This window comes from Palaemon carinicauda, chromosome 1 (assembly GCF_036898095.1).
Source record: "Palaemon carinicauda isolate YSFRI2023 chromosome 1, ASM3689809v2, whole genome shotgun sequence".
Classification (NCBI taxonomy): Eukaryota; Metazoa; Arthropoda; class Malacostraca; order Decapoda; family Palaemonidae; genus Palaemon; species Palaemon carinicauda.
In genome coordinates, this window is record NC_090725.1 from 268,105,640 (window position 1) to 268,132,642 (window position 27,003).

Sequence of the window (27,003 nt, forward strand, 5' to 3'; positions counted from 1 at the left end):
TTCAGCATCTTCTGGATGGATAGCAGGGCTTGATCTATTCTGGGGGCTGATCGTCTTGTTGTTCAGCAACGTCCTCATCAGATAGTTCCTCATCCGAAAACTGATGAGGAAACGGCAACGGAGTGGGTAACGTCTGGCTCGCTGAGTCCGGTCGCACTGGTGCATGCGTGACGGAGCCGGACGCAACGTCATGGAATTGCTGCACAGTCTGTGAACTGTCAACAACCATGGGTGCGCGAGGAAGCACAGCGTCCACCCGAGACTGTCTAGACCGTCTGGGTTGTGCAGTCAACACCCTACCGGGTTGCTGAGGTTGACGCACCGCGTCAAAACAAGTCACCTCTGATGGTTGTTGAACGTCCTGAACGTCAACAACCACCTCCAAGCGTCGCTTAACGTCAACGTGCGGCTGGCAACCCACACTGGGTCGCATCGGTGGAGGAACCACCTCAACTGGTAGACGCGAGAAGGTTACCTCAGCGTCAACAGGACGCACAACCGACCGGTTGGAAGGTTGTTGGCCAGAAGGTTCAGCAGCAACCTTCTCCGCATTAAAGTCCTCTATCAAGGACGCAAGCTTGGACTGCATGTCTTGCAGCAAAGCCCATTTAGGGTCTACGGGAGCAGGTGCGGCAACAGACGGGGTTAGCGACTGAGGCGGTACCGCTTTCCATCCCTGAAAGCCTTGTTTATGCATGACATAATTGTACAGCAAAACTTCAAAGGCTCGAAAACAGCTGTGAAGTTGACCTGTAAAAAACTTGGAGCGTCTCCTGGCCAGGCGCCAGGGAGAGTCTACGAGATTTGAGAAGTCTATCTGGGCAGAGGCAGGAACTCCCAAGCCGAGAACTTCTCTCGTGTCATATCAGACTCTCGCTCTATAAACCAGTTTAAAAGAAGGGAAAGCAAAGGCTGTATCCCCCAAACTCCTCCTGGTGATAAACCAGTCGCCTAGCAGACGTAAAGCTCTCTAGGAGAGCGAGAGAGCACTAGCTTATAAACAACGGCTTCGAAGTAGCTAGGCCTAGTGAAAGCTCTGACGTTTAGGCGAACGAGGAGCAGCAGTACAAAAAGATCCGGACAAAGATCCTTAAAAATCAGCATGATTTAATTAAAGTCCATAGAGGGCTAAGCAGCTTTAGGCTCCTCTCCGTCTGACAGAGTCCTCAAGGGAATATCAGTAGGAGGGGGAACAGCAACTTCCTCATCTAAAGGAACCTTGTCCGATAAAAGCTGAGTCTCAAGCAAGGGAGAGACCTACCGTGGTGGCAATGCTTTACAAGCAGAGTCCACACACACTGGTGCATTAGTAGCGGACCAGGACGCAACGTCATGTAACTGCTTGACAGTCTGTGAACTGTCAACAACTGAACTGTCAACAACAACAGGTGTGTGAGGACGCACAGCGTCCACTCGAGACTGCTTTGACTGTCTAGACTGAGCAGTCAAAACAACTCTAGAATGCGGAGGTTGACGCACAGCGTCAAAACAAGTCAACTCCGATTGTTAGCGAACGTCCTGAACGTCAACAGGAGCATCAGCAAGTGGCCTAACGTCCAAATGTGGCTGAAAATCCACACGAGACCGCATCGAGTGTGGTTCTAAACAACATGACTGACGTGACTTAGCTACGCCAACGTCAACAGGATGCACAAAGGAACGTTAGGTTGGCTGAAAGCCAGGATATCGATGAGATAACCGGCTAGACTCAACGGACTAATCGGCAGAATAGTCTTCCATAAGGGAGGCAAGCATATTCTGCATGTCTTGCCGTACAACCCATTAAGGATCCACGGAAATGGTTGCGGTAAGAGACGAGGGTAACGTCTGTGACCGCAACACTTTGCCAACAAAAAAGACTCTCGGAGTCTGTGTTACGCTTTTGTTAGGCGGCGAGCAGTTTTCCGATGACTGCATAGGGTCAGAGCTGTCCTAATGGCTGCAACCAGGACGCTGGACCTGTCCTGAAAGGACTGACTTTCGCTTAAGGGTCTCGAAACCTTGTTACAGGTTTCTTATGCGAAAAGCCTTCGGATGACGAGGAGAAAAACGTCTCTCTCGCCTTATGGTAGGGGAGATCTTGGTAAGATACACCCGATACCATAGAGGGAAACGTCTGTTCGTTGATCAAGGCCTCTCGAACCCATAAGTCGTATGACATTACTTCTCCCCTGGGCTTGGGAGCTTGCAAGAGGTCCCGGACTAGGTGAACGACAGGCACGAACAGACAAACCCTCGGACGCAACACTGTAACACTTTGCGCAATATCACTTTATCACTACGATTTTCTGTTTTGCACTTATTACACTGAAATCGAACCTTTTACTGATTTCTACCTGAAGCACGCAATTCTACCCTCATCAAAAGGTAGTAAATGCGAAATCAGGCGTATAATGCAAGCATATTAATACCAGCAAAAAAACAGTAAACATCTTTTAAGATAAAAAAATTCAGTGGTTGGGGAAAATAAACACTAGTTCATTCAAAACTATGTTTTCAATCTCTCACCGTACATTGCCTGGGGACGAGAATAAAACTAAAAACGTTTTATCCTTTCTCCCCGTACAGAGACTAGGGACGAGAGTAACTCGAGAACAACGTTACCCGCTTAAACGGAACGTTTTCTCTCCTCTCTCTCCCTCCGTCTCTATATCTCTCTCTCTTTCTCTCTTGATTTCGCACCTAAGAGAAGAGCCCAATTACGTTTCGTCAAAAAAACATGTTATTTGACCAAAGGAAAAAACTGAAAGGTTTTTCAATTAAAATGTTCCTTTAAAATAGAATTTAAAACATTTAAGCTTTGAAAGAATGAACAAAACGTCAGAATCGATTTACTCTTTCTGCAAAGTGAAACCGTGATACACTCTCTCTCTATCGTAACGATAGAGCGCAAACTGCGTAGCATAAATAAACTAAACGTTAGTTCATCTTTGAAAACAGTACGAAGACTATTCAAAGAAAATCTTTCATAAAATATTTCATTTAAAAAGTTTTAAATCCTTAGCTCTTTAAAAGCTATTTACGATTTAAAGGGCTCAACGTTGATTAACTTCGGTTTCCAAGTTAGGACCGCCTACTCTCAGGAAAGGTCGCATATAAACAAAACATTTAAATTTATTTTTTTATGTTTATTATAAATGGAAAGTTAATCGAAGAGGAAAATCTATAATTAATTTATAACGTGATAAGATAATTACTAAAAGCCTAAACACACTTCCGTCTAAGGGAAGGGTGGCCATTTAAAAGTCAAAGAAAGTCCATACTCTCTTTGTCACCAAAAATTAAATCTATCCAAAACGAGTTCAAGATTTAAGATGAAGATAAAACACCTGCACTGCGAAAGCTCAAACCAGAATATAGTACTTCACCAAAGATGATGGGAAAAACTCCAGGTTTCAACAGCGAGTAAAGTACGTCTTGTCGACACGTCGACAGAGAGAAAATTGAGTCTTTGTTTACATAGAGTTTGGTATCTGGCCGACAGTTGGCGCTGATGAGCACACCCGCAACCTGTATAGCGATCGCTAGCGAGTTTTTTTTGTACAGTTTTTTGTCTGTCGAGCAACAGAGTTGCAGCTATATATTCACCGGCTAAGTTAAATATTTAAAAATAAGTTAAATGTTTTTATACTTTTTGATGCGAGAAATTACCAAAAGAGAAAAGAATTCACCCATTTCTAGATGAGATAGAGCTTTGAAATTTTACACTGTACTTTAACTTACCTCTGGGTCATCTGATGGTATTAGTGTCACCACTCTACCAGGCTGTAAGAATACATAAAAATTAGTAATTTTTAGGAGAAATATATACAGTATTACAGAAAACATGCTCTTATAATGTGCTAAAAGTGATGTAATCAAAACTGAATGCTGAACATTTTTTTAAAATTTTGTATAGTCTTCCTACCTACTGTATATAAACTCGAGTTATTTAATTGGGTTACTCCTAGTCTCATATTTACGACTAGACAACCAAAAGAAAAAGGGTTTGATTGCATCATAATAAGATTGTTAGGCAACTTCAGTTCTGTGCAGTCTGCATAACACACTTTACTCTCTTCTGGACAAAGACTTGTGGGGCAGTTGAGGCAGGTCCTTTGATTAAAGGACTCAGGTTTGCATAGCCAGGAAAAATACAAATTGTTTTAAAAATTTGTAGTTTATCCCTACGGGGATACAAACTTCTGAGTCATTTAAATGGAAATCTTCCATAGGTGGGAGGATGTCTTCATAAAGAGGTATGCCCTTCCTCTTACTTATAAGTAAGAGGAAAAGGTCAGAAATGGATTAAATTGGAACTGCATAGCCAGCTCGTAAAGAGGCGAGCCAGTAAATTCCAATCCAAAAGTTTTAGTGTGTGCCTGAGGTGAAGGTATATAAACATTAGGAGTCACATAATGAATATATCTAATATATACAGTAATCAATGATAACTGAAAAAAAACATGGCATTCTTAATTGCATTAGGGTGAATTCCAAGTGAGAGCTTCAGGTCCATATGTGATCACCACCTGCCTTGATCTACATTATATACCCTTATAATGCAGAGAATAACATGTCCTATAAGAGCATAAGATTAGATTATTTGTTGAGCTGCAACAATATGGCCTAAAGAGAAAGAGTCCAAAGACCTGTAAGTACAATTTCTAAGGTAATGGCCCTTAATAGTGCTTTGTCTCTTTCATACGGCAGCTCTGAGGAGTTGGGGTACCGAGTGGTTTTGCAGAATGCTAGGGTTGCAGCAAAACCCCATTTATCATGTGCTTGGCGGCGGGGGGGAACACTTCCCCTGGGGATTTATAAGCTCTCACGATTGTTTCTCTTAACCAAAAAGAAACTGTGTTTTTTGGATACTTTCTTTGTAAAGCGACCTGTGCTCACAAGTAAATTGGAAATTTTGGGCCTAATGTTCACCATTCTCTTTAATTATTTATGAAATGCTCTCACGGGACAGAGTAAATAATAATCCGGGTCATCAGTTGCCTCTTTGAGAGACAAGATCATGAAAGAGTCAAATCTGATATTGTTTTCTATCGGATTTTGGGCTACAAATTCGAAGACAAATGATAAAGATAATTCTTTCCATGCTCTGGAATGTGACATATGATAGACCATTTACTTCACGTACTCTCTTGGCCGAAGCCAAGGGAAGGAGAAAGATGGTCTTCAGAGTAAAGTCCATTTCCAAGGTTTAGCCATTCTGTGAAAAGTTCCAGCAGGACAGGATACCACTCTGCTCTTGGCCACTTTGGAGCTTCTGGCATTACTCTGACTCCCTGGAATATTCAGACTCAGTTCAGGATCTAACAAATCTGAAAAAAAGCGGGAATGCATAGGAGTCTAGTCTATCCCATAGGTGCTGAAAGGCATCTTTCATTATTGAAGCTTAGTCTGGGACTGGTGAGCAATACACCAGGAGTTTGTCATTCAAGTGAGTGGCAAACATGACCAGAGACGGTGAACCCCAAAAAATCCAAAGTCTCTTCCACACTACAGGAAGCAAAGATCATTCGGAACCAACTGTCGTTGCTGGTCGACTTATATGGTCGGCAATGACGTTCTTTCTGGGGATAAACCTCACCAAGAGGGAGATTGAGCTTGTCTGTCACCACTTGCAAAGCTTCACCTCCTTGTTTGGAGATGCAGGTCACAACAATGTTGTCGCTCATTAGCACCATGGAATGACTTCTTAGATTCTCCGAGAAGTAGGGTAACGCTAGTTGCTCCACTTTCATTTCCTAGAAATTGCTGTGAAAGGTCTTGTCCTTTTCTGACCATAAGCCCAAGATTTGCTCCCTTCCTAGGCGAGAAGCACCTGAGAACAGAAGGAATTGTGGGGGAGAATCGTGAAGGGGGTTCCCACAAGCAGATTCTCCTCTCTCAGCTACCAATGGAGGCTCTTCACAACCTCCTGGGGCACTGACAGCAGGGTTGCAGAGTGGTCGAATGTCTGTGACCACTGGCTCTTCACAGCCCACAGCACCGAGTGAAGAGGCATTTTCTCAAAGGGGACGAGTTTCTCCAAGGAGGAGAGGTGACCTAGAAGTTTCTGCTAAGAGCAAGCAGGAAGTGATTTTCCTTTGAGAAAAGTTTCTGCTATCTTCCTGAATCTAAGGATCCTGTTGGCAGATGGAAAAGTTTTGTCCATGCCTAGGTATCTGATAGATTGTTGAGGGACGAGGCTGGACTTATCTAGGTTCAGTTGGATCCCTAACTCCTTGCAAAAGTCTAGGAATAGATCCCTGTGCCTTATCAGTAGAGCTTGGGACTCTGCCAGGAGAAGAAGCCAGTTATCCAAGTACCTCGTTGTTCATTCGTTTCAGATTGTCTTGCAAAATACATAAGACACGGGCTCTTGCGTTGGCAGCCTGTAAGTAAATACTGTACCTCAAAAGCCTGATGCCCATGGCATGAGCTCAGGCTGATATAAGGACAAAGATTCGGGTAAAAGTTTGAGGGATTGTTGACAGGCTGAAGCATAGCACCCTGAACTGGAAGATTCTGTCTCGAAAAGGAAACCTTAGGTACTTCCTTGAGACAGGATGATTGAGGACCTAAAAGTAAGCGTCCTACAAGTCTATGGTCAGAAGGAAATCATTCTTCCTGATGGTATGGAAAACAGTGGCTGGAGTTAAAATTTAAATCTCACTTGTAGAAGGTTTAAAGGCTGCTCATGAATGGCAGAGGTAAGGGACAGTGACATTCCCCTAGCAAGCAGGACAATGCCCTAGAGACAGACCATATATCATATAATCAGCACCCAAGCCAACTCTCTATCCAGGTTAAGACCAGGGAGGGCCAGGTAATGGCTGCTAATGACTCAGCAAGTAGACCTATAGGCTCCCCCAAACCCCACCTTAGCTCACAAGGATGGTAAGGTTGCAGACAATTAAGGAACTAACGAGTTTGCGCAATACTCGAACCCTCATCTGGCGATCACCAGGCAGAAACGTTACCAATAAGACCGCAACAACCCATAAACAGATTCAAATGGGAAAGGTCTATGATAGGTCTCCCATCTCCCATCAGCTTTTCTACTAAGAATAGATTGCTGAGGAAGCCTGGCGAGTTGTTTGCGACTTCTTCCACAACTCCTTCAGCTAACATATTAGATACTTCCTCTACCAAGAGGAGGTCCTTTACTGAGCCTTTCAAATAATATGGTCGGGTTGTCAGAGTCAGAGTCAGAAGAGGCAGACAGTCTATGAAAGGGACTTGAAGGACCACTATCGTCCAGAGATCAGTCCTGAAGGACTGCCACCTGAGTCAATATCTTTGTAAGCATACCCCATTGGTGGTAAGCTGGAGAAAATGCCCTCCCTGGAGGGAGCCTCTAGGACCATGAGCTTTGCATCCAGAGATTTAAGGTGGGTCTGGTGGCTTGCCTCCCAGGTTGGTGTGGTTCTCTTGGAGGTAAAGCCATCTCTGTTGAGGAACTTGTTTAAATTGAGAGTTCCTTTAGGTTGTTGAGGGGCAGGCATCCTTGGTGCCGCTGCTCTCCTCATCAAAGAAGCTTGTCCAAATTTCTCGACCTTTTCTATGCCCATAGCCACACCCGAAGAAGGGAACAGAGAAGGAGAAATCACTAGCTCTGAGTTTCTCAGGCATAACATGTCCAAATGGGACAGCATCTTAAGAGCATCCAGCCAAGACTGCAGAGCGTATTTTCAGAATACAGTTTCCCCAAAGGGAGATGGTTTGATGTAGAAGGAATTCTAGGGTTTTGGCCCCTAATCATGACAGGACTTTGAACTGTTCAAGGGCATGTTCATCTCTAAGGTATTCTGTGACCGCATAGCAGAACACTGCTCCAGACCAGTGGTTGAGCCAAGAACAGGCTTGAATCCCAGACATAGCCAATACCTCAATGTTTGTCATTTCAGGACCCGAAAAGATGGCGGGAAGCTTGGATAATTCATCATTTGGTATGGATGGTACCAGGTTTAGACAATAGAAAATGTAGCTGTAATCTATAAAAGGGGTAACTCTAGATTTTGTATATGTACAGTATTGTACTGTATGTACAGTATTATTTTCCATTTATTATTATATTTTTGTAATAACTACTTGATTTACAGGTATTAACAGTTAGTTTAGGTATATTGAATGGTTCAAATGTATTTGGATGTACAGTATTTCATTGTGGTTATACTGTAGCTTTTTTATAAGATTTAATGTAGTGTTTTTACGCAATTTGCATGTGAAATGTGACTCACAAAACGAAAAAAAATAACTTTACGAAAGCCACTCCAGAACGAATTAATTTCGTGTGGTGAGGCATTACTGTAGTAAGATTATAAGGCGAACAAGACAATTGTTTAGAGCAGCTTGGTGTGACCAAGACTTGGGCATGGACACAGCCAAAGGGATCCAACTATCCTTGTAAATGAAGAGATTTAGAGTCCTGGGAACTCTTTAGAGGAGATTGATGCCGAGGAACCGTGAGTGTAAAAGGCAAGCCTGACGACTGGTAATAAGAGTCTTGCAGCACGGCTGCCCCTGTACAGTAATGCCTCAAAACATGAAATTAATTCGTTCTGGAGTGGCTTTCGTAAAGTGATTTTTTCGTGCTGTGAGTCACATTTCACGTGCAAATCAACTAATTTGTTCCGAACCCTACAAAACACCACATTAAATCTCATTATAAAGCTACAGTATAACCACAATGAAATACTGTACAACCAAATACATTTGAACCATTCAATATACCTCAACTAAATGTTAATACCTGTAAATTAAGTAGTTATTACAACATAATTTAATAATAAATGGAAAATAATACAATATATACAGTATGAAAATTTGTCCTAAATTGTATCTTTCCTAGCTATACAAACCCGTAATCATTTAATATGACAAATTCGTAGATAATTTGTATTTTTCCTAACTATACAAACCTTAGCTATTTAAAAGTGGTATTACTTTTGGCGGAACTGAAATGACGAGCCATTAATTCTTAACGAGGGTTTACTACCCACACCGGTAGTTAGCGGGGGTAGGGGAGGGTAGCTTGCTACCCATCCCCTCTCACACACCTGTGCTTGAGCTCACTTTGCTTGGAGGTAGGACTTCAAGAGGGATAGGGCTGGCAGGCAAGTTTGGTTAAATAGCTAAGGTTAGTATAGTTAGGAAAAATGTTATTTTGATTATAAAATAAATTTTTGAATATACTTACCCGGTGATTATATAGCTGCAACTCTGTTGCTCGACAGACAACTCTACGGAAAAACTCGCCAGCGATCGGTATACAGGTTGCGGGTGAGCCCAACAGCGCCATCTGTCGACCAGATACCCAGCTCTCATGTAAACAAAGACTCAATTTTCTCCTCGTCCCACTGCGTCTCTGTTGGGGAGGAAGGGAGGGTCATTTAATTTATAATCACCGGGTAAGTATATTCAAAAATTTATTTTATAATCAAAATAACATTTTTCAATATTTAACTTAGCCGGTGATTATATAGCTGATTCACACCCAGGATGGTGGGTAGAGACCAGTAATATATGTTTACACTTTTATGAGCTAAGAGTTTTTTATTTCATTTTAGAAGTTATCAAAATAACAAAAACAAAATAAATAGGTACCTGGTAAGGAAGTCGACTTGAACAATTACTCTGCCTTTTAAGTACGTCTTCCTTACGGAGCCTCGCGATCCTCTTAGGATGCTGATCGACCCCTAGGATCTGAAGTATCAAGGGTTGCAACCCATATAACAGGACCTCATCAAACCCCTAATCTAGGCGCTCTCAAGAAATGACTTTGACCACCCGCCAAATCAACCAGGATGCGAAAGGCTTCTTAGCCTTCCGGACAACCCAAAAAACAACAATAAAAACATTTCAAGAGAAAGATTAAAAGGGTATGGAATTAGGGAATTGTAGTGGTTGAGCCCTCACCCACTACTGCACTCGCTGCTACGAATGGTCCCAGTGTGTAGCAGTCCTCGTAAAGAGACTGGACATCCTTTAGATAAAAAGACGCAAACACTGACTTGCTTCTCCAATAGGTTGCGTCCATTATACTTCGCAGAGATCCATTTTGCTTAAAGGCCACGGAAGTTGCGACAGCTCTAACTTCGTGTGTCCTCACCTTAAGCACTGCTTGGTCTTCCTCACTCAGATGTGAATGAGCTTCTCGTATTAACAGTCTGATAAAGTAGGATAAAGCATTCTTTGACATAGGCAAAGATGGTTTCTTAACTGAACACCATAAAGCTTCAGATTGGCCTCGTAAAGGTTTAGTTCGCTTTAAATAGAACTTAAGAGCTCTCACAGGGCATAAGACTCTTTCTAGTTCATTGCCTACCATATTCGATAAGCTGGGAATATCGAACGATTTCGGCCAAGGTCGAGAAGGCAGCTCATTTTTGGCTAGAAAACCAAGTTGTAGCGAACATGTAGCTTTTTCTGACGAAAATCCGATGTTCTTGCTGAAGGCATGAATCTCACTGACTCTTTTAGCTGTGGCTAAGCATACCAGGAAAAGTGTCTTTAAAGTGAGATCTTTCAGGGAGGCTGATTGTAGCGGCTCCAACCTGTCTGACATGAGGAATCTTAGTACCACGTCTAAATTCCAACCAGGTGTAACCAAACGACGCTCCTTCGTGGTCTCAAAAGACTTAAGGAGGTCCTGAAGATCTTTATTGTTGGAAAGATCTAAGCCTCTATGCCGGAAGACCGATGCCAACATGCTTCTGTAGCCCTTGATAGTGGGAGCTGAAAGGGATCGTCCTTTTCTCAGGTATAAGAGAAAGTCAGCTATTTGAGCTACAGAGGTACTGGTCGAGGATACAGAGACTGACTTGCACCAGTCTCGGAAGACTTCCCACTTCGATTGGTAGACTCTAAGGGTGGATGCTCTCCTTGCTCTAGCAATCGCACTGGCTGCCTCCTTCGAAAAGCCTCTAGCTCTCGAGAGTCTTTCGATAGTCTGAAGGCAGTCAGACGAAGAGCGTGGAGGCTTTGGTGTACCTTCTTTACGTGTGGCTGACGTAGAAGGTCCACCCTTAGAGGAAGACTTCTGGGAACGTCTACTAGCCATCGAAGTACCTCGGTGAACCATTCTCTCGCGGGCCAGAGGGGAGCAACCAGCGTCAACCTTGTCCCTTCGTGAGAGGCGAACTTCTGCAGTACCTTGTTGACAATCTTGAACGGTGGGAATGCGTATAGATCTAGATGTGACCAATCTAGGAGAAAGGCATCTATATGTATTGCTGCTGGGTCTGGGACTGGTAAGCAATATATTGGGAGCCTCTTGGTCAGTGAGGTTGCAAAGAGATCTATGGTTGGTTGGCCCCAAGTGGCCCAAAGTCTCTTGCATACATCCTTGTGGAGGGTCCATTCTGTTGGAATTACTTGCCCTTTCCGACTGAGACAATCTGCCATGACATTCAAGTTGCCTTGGATGAACCTCGTTACTAGTGTTATGTCTTGACCTTTTGACCAGATGAGCAGGTCCCTTGCGATCTCCAACAACGTCAGTGAGTGGGTCCCTCCTTGCTTGGAGATGTACGCCAAGGCAGTGGTGTTGTCCGAGTTCACTTCCACCACTTTGCCTCGAAGGAGAGACCTGAAGCTTTTCAAGGCCAGATGTACTGCCAGCAGCTCCTTGCAGTTGATATGCATGATCCTTTGACTCGAGTTCCACAGTCCCGAACATTCCCGACCGTCTAATGTCGCGCCCCAGCCTACGTCCGATGCGTCCGAGAAGAGAACATGGTTGGGAGTCTGAACAGCCAGGGGAAGACCCTCTCTTAGGTTGATACTGTCCTTCCACCAAGTCAGACAAGACTTCATCTTTTCGGAAATGGGGATCGAGACCGCTTCTAGCGTCTTGTCCTTTTTCCAGTGAAAAGCTAGATGGTATTGAAGAGGACGGAGGTGTAGTCTTCCTAATGACACAAATTGTTCCAGGGATGATAGCGTCCCTACCAGACTCATCCACTGCCTGACTGAGCAGTGTTCCTTCTTCAGCATGTTCTGGATGCATAACTGGGCTTGGCTTATTCTGGGGGCCGACGGAAAAGCCCGAAAAGCTAGACTGTGAATCTCCATCCCTAAATACACAATAGTTAGGGATGGGACCAGTTGCGACTTTTCCATATTGACAAGGAGACCCAATTCCTTGGTCAGATCTAGAGTCCACTTTAGATCCTTCAGACAGCGACGACTGGAAGAGGCTCTGAGAAGCCAGTCGTCCAAATAAAGGGAGGCTCGGATGTCCGATAAATGGAGGAATTTGGCTACATTCCTCATCAGCCTCGTAAACACAAGAGGAGCTGTGCTTAGGCCAAAGCACAGGGCCCGAAACTGGTAGACCACCTTTTCGAATACGAATCTCAGAAAAGGTTGGGAGTCCGGGTGGATGGGGACGTGGAAGTAGGCGTCCCTTAGGTCTAACGAGACCATCCAGTCTTCCCTTCTGACCGCTGCTAAGACTGACTTTGTGGTCTCCATGGAGAACGTCTGCTTTGTGACAAAGACATTCAGAGCACTGACGTCTAGCACCGGCCTTCACCCTCCTGTCTTCTTTGAAACCAAGAAGAGGCGGTTGTAGAATCCCGGAGATTGAAGGTCCAAGACTTTGACCACCGCTCCCTTCTCTAGTAAAAGAGACACTTCCCGTTTCAAGGCTCGTCTCTTGTCTTCCTCTCTGTACCTGGGAGAGAGATCGATGGGAGACGTTGCTAGAGGGGGTTTCCGTACAAAAGGGATCTTGTACCCCTCTCTGAGCAACTTCACAGATTGTGCATCTGCGCCTCTCTTCTCCCAGGTCTGCCAGAAGTTCTTGAGTCTGGCTCCCACTGCTGTCTGAAGATGCGGGCAGTCAGACTCTGCCCTTATAGGACTTGGATCCTTTCTTCTTCCCTCGTTTCCCTTCGGCACGAACACCTCCTCTGCTGGAGGCTCTGCCACGAAAGGGCGGAATAAATCGAGACGCTGGAGTGTCCATCCTTGGTCTAGCTGACAAGGTAGGCAAAGGGGGAGCTTTGCGAGCTGAGGACGCAACAAGATCGTGAGTGTCCTTCTGCACTAACGAAGCGGCTATTTCCTTAATCAGGACTTCTGGAAAAAGGCACTTGGAAAGAGGAGCAAAGAGAAGCTCAGATCTCTGGCACGGTGTAACTCCAGCAGAAAGGAATGAGCAGAGATTTTCTCGCTTTTTTAGGACTCCGGACACAAATGATGCAGCAAGCTCATTAGACCCATCACGTACGGCCTTGTCCATGCAGGACATAATGAGCAAGGAAGTCTCTTTGTCTGTCGAAGAGATCTTCCTGCTTAGGGCTCCTAGACACCAGTCTAAGAAGTTAAAAACTTCGAAGGCCCTAAAGATTCCTTTCAAAAGGTGGTCCAGGTCCGATGATGACCAACATATCTTTGAGCGTCTCATGGCAAGGCGGCGGGGAGAGTCTACAAGACTTGAGAAGTCGCCCTGGGCAGAGGCAGGAACTCCCAAGCCGAGAACTTCTCCCGTGGCATACCAGACGCTCGATCTAGAAGAGAGTCTAGCAGGGGGAAAAGCAAAGGCTGTCTTCCCTAAACTCTTCTTGGACTGCAACCATTCTCCTATCACCCGCAAAGCTCTCTTGGACGAGCGTGCGAGGACGAGTCTAGTAAAGGCAGGAGTGGTAGACGGCATGCCTAAAACAAACTCTGAAGGCGGAGAACGAGGAGCCACAGAAACAAACTGGTCAGGAAACAGCTCTTTGAAAATGGCCAAAACTTTTCTAAAGTCCAAAGAGGGTTGAGTAGACTTAGGCTCGTCCAATTCTGATTGTGGTTCATCTATATGTGCAGCAACATCATCATCAGAAAGTTCCTCATCCGACAACTGATGAGGAAACGGCAACGGAGTGGGTAACGGCTGGTTCGCTGAGTCCGGTCGCACTGGTGCATGCGTGACTGAGCCGGACGCAACGTCATGGAACTGCTGCCCAGTCTGTGAGCTGGCAACAACCATGGTAGCGCGGGGACGCACAGCGTCTACTCCAGACTGTCTAGACTGATGTGGGTGCGCAGTGGAAACCACACTGGGTTGCGGAGGTTGACGCACCGCGTCAAAACAAAGCAACTCTGACGGTTGTTGAACATCCAGAACGTCAACGGCAACCTCCGTGCGTCGCTTAACGTCAACATGCGGCTGGCAGATCACACTGGAACGCATGGGTGGAGGAACTCTCTCAACTGGTGTGCGTGAGAAGGTTACCTCAGCGTCCACAGGACGCACAACCGATCGCGTGGAGGGTTGTAGGCTAGGTACTGCACTAGCTGGTACGGCAGCAACCTTCTCCGCACGAAAGTCCTGCATCAGAGACGTAAGTTTAGACTGCATGTCTTGCAGTAGAGACCACTTAGGGTCTACGGGAGCAGGTGCGGCGACAGACGGTGTTACTGTCTGAAGCGGTACCGCTTTGCCTCTCTTAGGCGGTGAGCAGTCATCGGATGACGGCAACGAGTCCGAACTGACCCAGTGGCTACAACCGGGCCGTTGGACTTGTGCTGAAGGGACCGATTTACGTTTTAACGGTCGCGAGACCTTGGTCCAAAGTTTCTTGCGAGAAACACCTTCAGAAGACGAGGTATAAATGGGCTCTCTCGTCTTAGTTAGGTAGGAGCGATCTTGGGTAGATACGCCCGATACCACGGAGGGAACGTCTGTTCGCTGATTAAAGCCTCTCGAACCCATGCGTCGTACGACATTGCTTCTCCCCAGGACTTGGGAGCTTGCAAGAGGTCCCGGACTAGGAGGACGACAGGCACGAACAGACGAACCCTCAAGCGCAACACTGTCCACAACACTATCACTTGGCACTTTAGCACTTCCCACTGCACTTTGGCACTTAAGCTCCTTCACATCCGCCATGAGCTGATTACGGTCACTAGCAAGGGACTCAACTCTCTCACCCAGAGCCTGGATGGCACGCATCATATCAGCCATCGATGGTTCCTGAGTGCCAGGAGGGGGGTTAGGAGCAACCACTACAGGGTAAGGAATAGGTTGTGGGGCATGAGGAGAGGATTTATCAATAGAACGAGAAGAACTTCTCCTAATTCTATCTCTCTCTAGCCTACGTGTGTACTTTTGAAATTCGATAAAATCGAATTCCGAAAGGCCAACGCACTCCTCACACCGATCTTCCAATTGACAGGTTTTATCCCGACAATTGGAACAAACAGTGTGAGGGTCGATAGAAGCCTTCGGAAGACGCCTAGAACAGTCCCTAGCATTGCATTTCCTAAATTTGGGGACTTGTGAAGGGTCAGCCATTTTGAATTGGTCAAGGGAAATTCCAAAAAACGATCAAAAAGTCATCAACAAAGAATCCGATATCAAAAAGAGTTCAAGGATTTGTGTGAAGAAAAACCCTGTACAGCGAAAGCTCAAAACTAGAATATAGTACTTCACCAATTAGATGTGAAAAACTCCAGTTTAGCAACAGCGAGTAAAGTACGTCTTGTCGACACCACGACAGAGAGAAAATTGAGTCTTTGTTTACATGAGAGCTGGGTATCTGGTCGACAGATGGCGCTGTTGGGCACACCCGCAACCTGTGTAGCGATCGCTGGCGAGTTTTTCCGTAGAGTTGTCTGTCGAGCAACAGAGTTGCAGCTATATAATCACCGGCTAAGTTAAATATTGAAAAATACAAATTATCTACGAATTTGTCATTTGTTCTGTAACTGGAATACAAACCACGCTATTTAATAGGGGTGACTCACCCATTAGGAAGGGTGGACGTCCCAGCCAGTCTGGCTTTTGGCTTTGCCTGGGGACTTCTTATTTGAGTGTGTAAGTACCCAACAAATAAGGAGCCCCTGCACATCGCTAAAACCTTGCTACACAAGATCTGCGGCCTACGCAAGCTGTGTGTGAAGGTATGAAGAAGTGTGACTCGTCCTAGAAAGTTGTTCTGAAGTTCTTTAGATGGAAACTAGGACTTTCCCAATACCACCTCGTCAGGGTATGGGGACGTAACAGTATTAATCTTAATACTAGGAACACAAGGGAGCATGGTTTACCTGCAGTGGTTTGAGGTCAGCTATGCAGAGAACCCAGGATGCTGATTCCCCAAGAGAGGGGATGATGAAGAAAAGAATAAGGGCCAGTCAAACCTTTTCATTCATGCAGACTAAAACCGGGTAACAATGCCCTCAACCTTCTGCTACTTGTCCAATAAGGAGCTTGAGGTTTTAAACCAGCTGTTGTGCAGCCACCACAGGACCGATAGAAAACGTATCGAGTCTCCTGTGGGTCACGTCTTGCAGGTAGTGGAATGTGAATGTTGTTTGACATTTCCATACCCCAGCTTGAAGAACCTGTGTCACTGAAAAATTTCTTTTGAAGGCCAGGGGCGTAGCTACGCCCCTGACATCATGTGCTCTGGGGCGACATGACGGAGGAGGGTCTGGATTCAGTGCCAGGTCAATGACCCTGCGAATCCATGCAGAGATGGTGTTCTTGGTGACCCTCCTCATAGTACTTCCTGTGCTGACGAATAGTGCTAACACACGAGGACGGGCTGTGGCTGCTCTTTTGAGGTACAGCCTCCAGCTCCTTACTGGGCATAGTAAGAGATGGTCTGGGTCATCTGTTACAGTACTGAGACTAGAAATCTGGAAGGAGTCGAATCGAGGATCCGCTACTCCTGGATTCTGAGTCTTAGCAATAAACTCAAGGACGAAGCTGAACGTTACCTCCCCCCATCCCCTTGAATGGGCAATGTCATACGAGAGACCATGAAGTTCGCTGAATCGCTTGGCTGAAGCCAAATCTAGCAGGAATACCATCTTCCAGGTTAGGTGGCGATCTGATGCCTGGCGTAATGGTTCAAAGGGAGGTCTCTTAAGAGACCTGAGAACTCGAACCACGTTCCATAGGGGAGATCTCACTTACGACTGAGGGCAGGTAAGTTCATAACTACTTATGAGTAGAGAAAGTTCTAGCGATGAGGAAATGTCCATTCCTTTCAGCCTGAAGGCAAGACTTAAGGCTGAGCGATAGCCTTTCACTGCCGAGACTGAAAGGCGCATTTCTTCAAGCAAATACACGAGGAACTCCACTATTCTTGGAATAGTGCCATCGAGTGGAGAGATACCCCTTCCATGACACCAACCACAGAAGACTTTCCACTTTGCCTGGTAGACTGCTGCTGAAGACTTTCGCAGGTGTCCAGACATCCTGATCGCAACTTGCTGCAAAAATCCTCTCTCAGAGAGGAGATGCTGGATACTCTCCAGGCGTGAAGCCGTAGTGAACCTACGGCTTTGTGGAAGATGTTGGCATGTGGTTGTTTGAGTAGATTGTGTCGTGGAGGGAGTTTTCTTGGTGGCTCCGTTAGGAGTTGCAGAAGGTCCGGGAACCATTCTGCAGAGCTATGAGGGTTATTGAAAGATTGACCGATGTTCTGGTCTTGTTGAGTACCTTCCTCATCAGACAGAATGGGGGAAAGGCGTAAACGTTGATGTTGTCCCACCGTTTTTGGAAAGCATCTTGCCAGAGAGCCTTGGGGTCTAGGACTGGGGATCCGTACAGCAGCAGCCTGAAGTTCAGGGCCGTTGCGAAGAGGTCTACAGTCGGAGAACCCCACAAAGTCAGGACTTTGTTGGCTACTAGATGATCCAAAGACCACTCAGTACTCACTATCTGAGATGCTCTGCTCAGGTTGTCGGCGAGCACATTCCTTTTGCCTGGAATGAAGCGTGCCGAAAGTGGTATCGAGTAGATTTTGGCCCATCTCAGTATCTCTACTGCTAGATGGGATAGTTGCTGCAAAAAAGAAACTCCTTGTTTGTTGATGTAGGCCACTACTGTGGTGTTGTCGCTCATCACCACCACAGAGTGACTTGCCAGGTACTGTTGGAACTGTTGAAGGGCTAGAAAGATAGCCTTCATCTCTAGGAGATTTGAGTGGAGCTACTTTTCTGACTCTGACCAGAGGCCTGAGGTTGTGTGGTGCAGCACATGGGCCCCCAACCCTTTTTTTGAAGAGTCCGAAAACAGCATCAAATCCGGGGGGAGGACGAGAAGTTCCACTCCTTTTTGTAAGTTCTCGTCTGCCACCCATCACTGCAGATCCGTCAGTTCCGCAGGTCCCATGGGGATCTGGATGTCTGGGGAGTCATATGCTTGATTCCACCGGGACTTGAGTTGCCACCGCAGGGATCTCATCCTGAGGCGACCATTGGGAACTAGACGGGCCAGCGATGAAAGGTGACCAAGGATACGTAACCACGATTGGGTTATGTCGAGAAAAGATCTTGCGACCTTCCTCAGCCTTGCTATCCTGTTGTCTGATGGGAAGGCTTTGTGGAGAGTGGTGTCTATAATCATGCCTAGGTATACCAGTCTTTGAGTGGGAAGCAGTGAAGACTTCTCGAGATTAACCAAGATCCCCAGATCTTGGCAAAGTCTCAGAAGTTTGTCTCGCTGTTGAAGAAGGGTTGACACCGAGTCTGCTAGGATTAACCAGTCGTCCTGATAACGGAGGAGACGGACGCCAATCCTGTGTCCCCTAGATGATACTAGGGTGAACACTCTGGCGAAGACTTGTGGTGCTGTGGAGAGACCGAAGCACAGCACCTTGAACTGGTAAACCTTGTTGTCTAGGCTGAATCTTAAGTACTTCCTTGAAGACAGATGGACTGGGATCTGGAAGTACGCGTCCTTTAGGTCCAGTGTGCAAATGAAGTCTTGCGGTCTTACTGCTAGTCTGACCGTGTCTGCCGTCTCCATGCTGAATGGAATTTGCTTGACAAACTTGTTCAGAGCTGAGAGGTCGATGACTGGTCTCCAGCCTCCAGACACTTTCTTTACAAGAAAGAGTCGACTGAAGAGGCCTGGGGATCCGTCGAGGACCTCTTGGAGCGCGCCCTTCTTCAACAGGGTCTGGACTTCTGCCCGAAGGGATTACCTCCTTGCCGATCCCATGGCAAGGGAGTTCAATGACACTGGATTCGTCGTCAGGGGAGGTAGAGATGTTATGAATGGGACGCGATATCCTAGATTGATCACGGAGATTGTCCAGGAATCTGCCCCGAGTTGCTTCCACCTGTTTGAGCAACTTTGTAGGTATTCCCCCACTGGTGGACATGCAGGGGGACTGCCTATCCTAGCGTTTGCGGCCTCGGCTGCTCCCTCTAGGATTCTTGCCTCCCATGGAGGACTTTTTGCCTTTCCTTTCTTTGACAGGAAAGGGCTTAGACACCAAGGTCTTCGCTGCTGTTGTCGTTGTAATGGTCTTAAGTGGACGGGACTGCTGTGGTCCTGGAGGCTTATAGGGCTTGGATGTTAAAGCCCTATGAAGGAGGGAGTCTTGGTGAGACTTCCTCCACCTCTCAGCAGCATGTTCCACATCCTTAGGCTGGAACAAGACAGATCCCTCTAGGGAGGAATGTCTAAGCCTATTTATCTCGGCACTAGGGACCTTCTGATGGAATCTCTCAGCTACTGCATCACGACGTTTCAGGATGGTATTTGCCCACAATTTTGAGACTTGGTGGGCCAGAAACTCGATCGTGCGATTACCTGAGAGAAGGAAGGTTTCCATAGCTTTTCTGGTACGTTCTTTGGAGAAGTCCTTAGAACGTATCAGGATACCTAAGGTCCCCAACCAGATATCGAGCAATGAAGTGGCTTGCATAGCACACTTTGCAACTTTCTCCTGGTTGAGGATCTCGCCTGCTGAGAATGAGACCTGCTGGTTGGAGTCTCTCAAGAAGGACTCCCCTGGTTACCTCTTCCAGAGAGTGGTGAAGAGGAAGAACTAAACAAGGCTCCTCCAGGATCTCGAAGTACCTCCTCTGCTGTACGCGAGGAGGTGGAAGGAGCTTGTTGGTGGCACCGGAACGGTTGGATGAGGACATCTCGGAGAGCTCTTGTGAGATCTTGTCCCTGGTACTCTTTACCCCTAGAGACCAGGGCAGTGCTGCACTGATCTTGGAGGGTTTCTGAGTACCAAAGACACGGTCCAAGACCGTGTCCTTGCCCTCTCGAGGTGGGATCTCTGGGTCGGAAAATCCGTTGAGAGCCCTCATTAGAGTCAGAACTTGCAAAAATGCATGTTCTGACTCTTGCTGGTCTCCTCCTGCTGTAGGACTTGCAGCAAAGTCTCCTTCTATCCCCAAAGTCTCTTCTTGGGGAGAGTCGCAGACGTTCCCTGAGTGGCTAGCTGGCTCCATCCTAGTCCTAGTAGAGGACTTCGGCAATGTTTTGGAGTCCTTAGATTCCTTCCTGGGAAGGATGTAGGACTCCAACATTGACGAGGGTGGCATGTTCCTTTCAATCTCCAACTGAGTAGACCCCTCGGCGCGAGGAGAGGTTTCCCCTATTGGTGCAATGGGGGAAAGTCTCTCTTCGTGCGATTCCCCTGGGGACAGGAAATCTTCGTCCGAAATGGAAGGAAGGGCAGTCTGAGGAAAAGAAGGAACCTTGGAGAAGAGACTGCGTCTGGAACTCCTCTTTTTCTCTTCAAAGGGGTAGAGGAAGCCATGGTTCTGTGTACCAATTCAGAGAAGACAGGCTTGAAAGCCTGCGTTACGGCTCTGATCAGTGCACTGAACCAGGGCTGTTCGCTGACAGACGCGCTATCAGACATACCCTTTGAAGGGACAGGGATTGAAGGAACCCTGGGAGGAGTCACCATCATTGGTGGGTTTGCCTGTGGTGGCTTTGGGATCCTGGACCCTTTGGATGTTTCCCTTCTCCCACAATGCGCGGTGGTATGCGCTTGCGGGGAGGGGAATGAGGCGATGGAGAATAATAGCGCTCGCGCGCGGGAGACTGTTGGCACGCACGGGAGAGTATTCGCACGCCTGCGGGAGCGCAGGATTATCATGTTGAGTGCGCGGGCGCGCGGGAGAAAGTTCGCGCGCATCTATGCCGGCCATAGGCCGCGCGCGCAGGAGAAAGATCCCTATGGGGCGCGGCGAAGGAGAATGTTGGCACGCATCTTTTGGAGAGGATGGGCGAGTGTGTGCAGGGCGCGCGCGTATATCCTTGCGGATGCGCGTGGGAGAAGGCTGGCGCGCAGATGGGCGCTGGCGCATTGGTACTGGTTGGCGCGTGGGAGAAGTCAGCATTGCTGACTTCTCAGAAGTACTGCTTTCAGTAGATAATTGGCGCGCAGGTTTTACCTGGCTCGTATGATGATGCGCAGCATGGCGCTCAGGAGAGTTGGATGTTGGGCGCATATGCGCACGGGAGAGCGCTGGCAAGGAGGAGAGTGCCATTGCTCAGGAGATTGATGGCGTGGAGGTTGTTTGCGCGCAGGTGAGCGCTGGCGCACAGGTGAGTGTTGGCACGCAGCTGGGCGCGGGCGCGTAAGCGCAGGGCGCGTGGGCGCAGTTTTCGCAGGGTGCGCAGGCAAGACCTGGCGCGCAGGAGAACGTGGGCGCATACGCGCATGTGGGCACGCATAGCGTGTGATGGAGATACGCTTCTGTTGGAGCGTATGCGCATGTTGGCGCATACGCCCTTGATGCCCTGTGTTAGGGTTTAGTGATGAGGCCTGACGAGCTACTAAGGAGCGTTCGTCAGGTCTCATTGGCGCGTAGCGTGTATGTTGTTGGCGCGCAATAGCGTGCTTTGCTGGAGCCTTGTTAGGCCCATGTAGAAACTGCGATGGCAGGTCGGCAGGTCTGTCGGATGGAAGGTTGACGTGTCCTTTAAAAGGACAACCTTCCACCAAAGGATATTGCGAACGATCTGCAGAAAGGTTCAGGACCAATGCAGGTGCAGTGATGGATGATTGGTCTCGAGGCTCCTCTGCGGTGGACTGCATCGAAGACGTTGAACCCAAGAGGCGCCTCCTCACCGCAGGTGAAGGAAGGCCTCTATGGCGAAGAGGAAGGTGAGCCTTCCGACGAATGCGCCCTCTGGGGGCCGTTGGATTAGCAAGCTGACCTTCTGCAGTCCTCCGAAGAGGAGTCTTTGTAGGTGAACTCCCCCGAGGGGAAGAAACACTAACAGGAGAGACTGACGATGGACTTAGTTTCTCCCTCGTAGGTTGAACAGGAACGGGAGTAACTAAGCCGTCAGCTACCGTAGAGTTTGGAGTGGAAGAGGTGATGGGTGATACCGCATTGGATACCTCTGACACCCCAACGTCGACAAGAGACAGAGGATCAACCCCTGACGGTGACGACGATTGCTTGACAGCGGCACCCAATCGGATGTAGTCAAGCAAAACCATCTTGGAGGGCGAACCCGTAAGCCCCTAGGAGGACCAAAGCTGAAAAAGGGAAGTTAGTGACGTATCCTACCCGGGGGGAGAGGTGGAGCTGCTTTGCTAGGGGAAGCAACATCACCTCTCGAGTCCCGAGGTTGGTTAACAATACATCGGTCTACGCTACCACTCAACGGTCTCTCGCAAGAGACCGATCGAGTGGGAGCTTCCGAGGAAGTTTGGGCAACGGAAGATAGGCATTGGGTTTTTCTCCTTTCAAAGGAGAAATATCCCGTTTGGACTTCTTCCGTCATCGCGAAAACCTCTCCCACTGGGAGGTAGACCACTCCCTACACTCACTACACTTGTTGTTGCTATCACACCGTTGGCCCCTACAAGAAGGACAAAGGGCGTGAGGATAAGTCTCGACCACCGACATGAAAATTCCACATGGGCGGTCGGGATACCCAGGGCAGGTGCGCATGATTGCAGAGGCCAACTTCACATATACAGAACTAGAAAAAGAAAAGACAAAAGCAATTAAATGGCTTCCAAATGACGGCGAGGATGAGAGCCGACACGTCCGACCACCATCCGAGCCGAGAGCAAAGTGAACTCAAACACAGGAGTGAGAGAGGGGGTGGGTAGCAAGCTGACCCCCACTAACTATCGGTGTGGGTAGTAAACCCTCGTTAAAAATTAATGGTTCGTCATTTCAGCTACACCGAAAGTAATACCCCTATTAAATAGCGTGGTTTGTATTCCAGTTACGGAACAAATAGGAATTCGCTTCACCTCAGCTGAAACAGCCAAAGAGAAAGAAAACCAAGCAGTTGTGCTGATTGGTTGGCTGTCATGAGAGTAAAACTCTTGAGCGCACGCAAAAATTTTGACGCGTGCGCACCGAGATAATCACACGCGCTCGTGCGAACACTTTGCCCCTCGCGCGCGAACCAAGATGATTACACACGCACGCGTATAAAAGAGTTGTACGCGCACGCTAAGCTGTTCGCAAAGTTCAACATAGCGCTGATTGCGCGCGTCTAGTTCGCACACATAGGATAGGTTGTGCGCGTAAGGTTGGTCACACGCGCCAAGTTGGTCGTGCGCGCCAAATTGGTTGCACGTGCTAGCTCTCAGCGTGACGAAAGTCCGAAAACTCTCTATCATAAGAGTAAAACTCCTGGCACTTAGGAGAGAACTCATTGCTATGTTCACCCGAAGGTTCACGGTAGCGTAGGTTGTGTGAGCGCGAACGCTCAACATAACGAGAGTCCGAAAACTCTCTATCATACGAGTAAGACTCATAGTGACTAGGGTACTGTGTTGCGAGACCCCGAGGGGTCAGCGCAAAAAGAAACCGAAGTTCCTCTGTCACGAGCCCCCGAAGGATCAGAGTGACTAAAGGCACGAGAGGCCAAAGGCCTAACGTAGCCTGTGTTGCGAGGCCCTGAAGGGTCAGCAAAACGAGAAACCGAAGTTTCCCTGACACAAAACACCAATGCGTCAGAGTGACTAAAGTTACGAGAGCCCAAGGGTTCAGCATAACTAAAGTTACAAGACCACGAAAGGTCAGCGTGACTGATGACACGAGGTCCCAAAGGCTCAACGTTACCATCGTTACGAGAGCCTGAAGGTTCAACGTAACTGAAACCCGAAAGTTTCGAGTTGCGTGAGCCCGAAGGATCAGCGCGACGGAGCCCCGTAGGACTCCTACTGTCATGAGAACCACAAGATCAACATGACGAGAGCCCAAAGGCTCACGATCACGCCAGCCCAAAGGGTGATCGTCACGAGACCCCGAAGGGTCAAGGAGAACCAGCAGGTTAAAAAATCTAAAGATAACTCCTCCGCAAAGGAGGTTTGTTCTCCCGAAGGAGAACGTCGCTTAAGATAGGGCTCTCGCTCCACCCTTGGAGGAGAAAAATAAGCGTAAGGGGGGGGCCAACCAATGCCCAGAGGCCGTTTTCTCTCGAGAACGAGAGACTCGTTCCCCCAGAGGGGAAACCTGCTTCGGAGAAAGCTCTGCCACCGCCTCTGGTGGATCAGCAAACTCCTACAAGTTATCTTTCGCGAACGAGAGGAAAGTTCTCCCGAAGAAGATCGCCTAAGACAAGCTTTCTCCCAGCTCTATGGGAAAAAGGCGTAGGCGTAATAATCTTTCTCTCGCAAACGAGAGAGAAGTCCTCCCGAAGGGGGACATCGCCTAAGACACGCTTTCTCCCAGCTCTTTGGGAAAAAAGCATAGGCGTAATAGTCTCCCTCTCGCGAACGGGAGAGAAGTCCTCCCAAAGGAGGACATCGCCTAAGACAAGCTTTCTCCCAACTCAAAGTGAAAAAAGCATAGGCGTAACAATCTCTCTCGCGAACGAGAGAGAGAGAAGTTCCCCTCGAAGAAGGAACAAGCCTTAGACTTGCTATTCCCCAGATCAAGGGGAAGAGGCACAGTCTTTGGCGACGAGATAGCAGAAGCAAAACTCGTCGAGCTGTCTACAATTCTTCTCAAAAAGAGGAAAGTTGCTGAACAGCTGAAGTGGGGAAGCTCTCTCTCGGAAGGGGGGACAGCCCAACTCCGGGGAAGGTTAACACTCCCTCATAAGGGAAGGTTTTCCAGCCCCTGGAGGCGAACCTCCTGGCAGCAAACTGCTTCCCATCAACAAGACTTGTTCAAGTTAAAGGTTGACAACGAGTGCAACCCCGTTACGTGGGCAGCTCACAAGCTACCACATGAAGCGCGGGATAATGAACAGAGCGGCCGCCCAAGCCATCGGCCTTGTGTTCTACGTCGTTGCTATCTGTAGAATAGAAAATAAAAGTTGTGATTAATTACAATTCATGCTCCGCTTCACAACATGAACTATTCTGGGAATAAGTTACCTTCCTTGTAAGATAATTCCTCAAAAGGGAGCTGAACTGTTATAAATTAACTCAAGTAATGAAACAGACACACGGGAGTGTTGAGGACCTGCCAACCACCAACGCAGAGGAGGGCGGCAAGGTAGGGGAGTAGTATCAACACAATGACAACTCCGTTGTGGCGAAGACCGCCGGATACGTTGTCAACAGTAATTAAAGTTACAAGTATCTAACAACAGAAAAGTATTTTTCCATTTATACATATATACACATATATATGTATAAGATAAATGAAAACACACACAAGAGAAAAAAAATATGACAGAACGGGTGAGAACGGCAGCATGTCCGTTCTCTACCAAGCCAAAAAGTAAAGTGGTTACTCAGCCGAGGGTGTGAGTGAGCGGGGCAGCCAGTCTACCCCACCCCCTATCTGCTAACTAGCGGACGGGGTAGTTATCCCTCACTAAAATTATCATGGTTCGTCTTTCAGCTACGCCGAAAGTACTGTATACCCCTACAAATAACGGAGGGTTTGTATTTACGCCGGAACAAACAGTTTTTATAGTAAAGTCACACTTGTACCATATCAATAAGAAGTTATAGTAGTGGCCGTACTTGTCATAACCAATATTACATATCTTAACCATACCATTGACTCAATACAAAAATTATTTATGAAATTAACTTACTTTTCCAGGTACACCTCGGTGATCTATACTAGCTTGCCAAAACCTTCTTGAATATCCCTTGATATACCCAACAACACGCTGGCAATAAGGAAAATCAACTTTCCAAGTGAGAGATCCATAACCAAATATCCACATTTTTACTCTTGATTAGAAGTATAGTACTGAAAAGGCACCATAAAATTACATTCTTGAATTTGGTTCTTTTAAATTAATCTCTTTGTTAAATCAATAATGACACAAATAAAAATAATAAAACAAGAACAGGGTTTGCAAATGCATCCTATGTTCAGGTCATTTGTGTAGAAGTAAAATTTGAGTGTATTCTGTATTCATTCAGCCAATAAACCAACATAAAAGGAGGCAAGTGTCTTTAAATAGTAGGATAATCCTGCTCTTAATATATTCAAATACAACCTTCAATAGCCTTGAGGGGCTTCACACTAGTCTCATACTTTGCTGGAATCATGTTTCTGTACCCACAAATATCACATATTTTAAAAGTAATTTGTATTTTCCCAACTATACAAACTTGTGTCCTTTAATAGGGGTGTGCTTTCAGCTTGGGTGGAACTCTGCTGTTAAAATTTTAATGAGGTGTGTTAATAGTTACTAGTTGTAGGTGGAGAAGCCTTGCCCACTCACCACCACATTGAGATGCCACTTTGACTCTCACCTAGGGCTTGCAGGGTTGTTGAGGAGGGAAGTGAAACTTGAAGGACTCAGGAGTGCATAGTTAAGAAAAATACAAATCAATTTTAATTTTACGAATTTGAGGATAATTCGTATTTTTCCTAGCTATACAAACCCGAGTCCTTTATATAGGAGAGATAACCTCGGAGATGGAATATACTGCAGTAAAATTTCATGAGGTGTAAACAGGTGGTTGGTAGTTACTGACAGGGAGCAGGGAAGCCCCACGCTCCCTTGCTTGCTCACTTAGTAGTTACTTTGATTGCAGCTGAGACTTTCTATGGGGTTGGTGATGGTTGAAAAGTATGAGTAAAGGGCTCAGGTTGATATAGTTAGGAAAATAAAAATTTTCTCCAAATTCCTTATTTGATCTGGTACAAATACAAACCTTTATCTTTTACATAGGAGGCTTGCCCTTAGGTGGGAGGAAGTTCCTGCTCCAACTAGCTGGAAAACTAATCTCGGAATTCATAAACTCGGACCATGTAGGTACCAAGAGTTCTGGTTCCTTACACCTTGTGCACCAGTGGTATGACAATACCAGCAGGACCACAGCTCGTGCAATAAAGGGCACTGAGCAGAAAGTCTGTGTTGTATCACTG

General features: G+C 47.0%; 2 protein-coding genes across 8 annotated transcripts in view; both read right to left on the minus strand.

The window, feature by feature from the left end:
- LOC137656083 (uncharacterized) overlaps nucleotides 1-27,003 on the minus strand; it is a 534,405-nt gene that overhangs the window by 191,707 nt on the left and 315,695 nt on the right. The gene's annotated exons all lie outside the window — the stretch shown is intronic.
- LOC137656099 (putative glutathione-specific gamma-glutamylcyclotransferase 2) overlaps nucleotides 1-27,003 on the minus strand; it is a 123,833-nt gene that overhangs the window by 70,313 nt on the left and 26,517 nt on the right. For all 6 annotated transcript variants that reach the window (XM_068390305.1, XM_068390277.1, XM_068390295.1 and 3 more), the window contains exons 2-3: nucleotides 25,712-25,872; nucleotides 3,724-3,765 (exon numbers count right to left, since the gene is read on the minus strand). In XM_068390305.1, coding sequence (XP_068246406.1) covers nucleotides 3,724-3,765; nucleotides 25,712-25,846 — 177 coding nt within the window. In that variant the 5' untranslated portion in view covers nucleotides 25,847-25,872. The remainder of the gene's footprint in view (nucleotides 1-3,723; nucleotides 3,766-25,711; nucleotides 25,873-27,003) is intronic.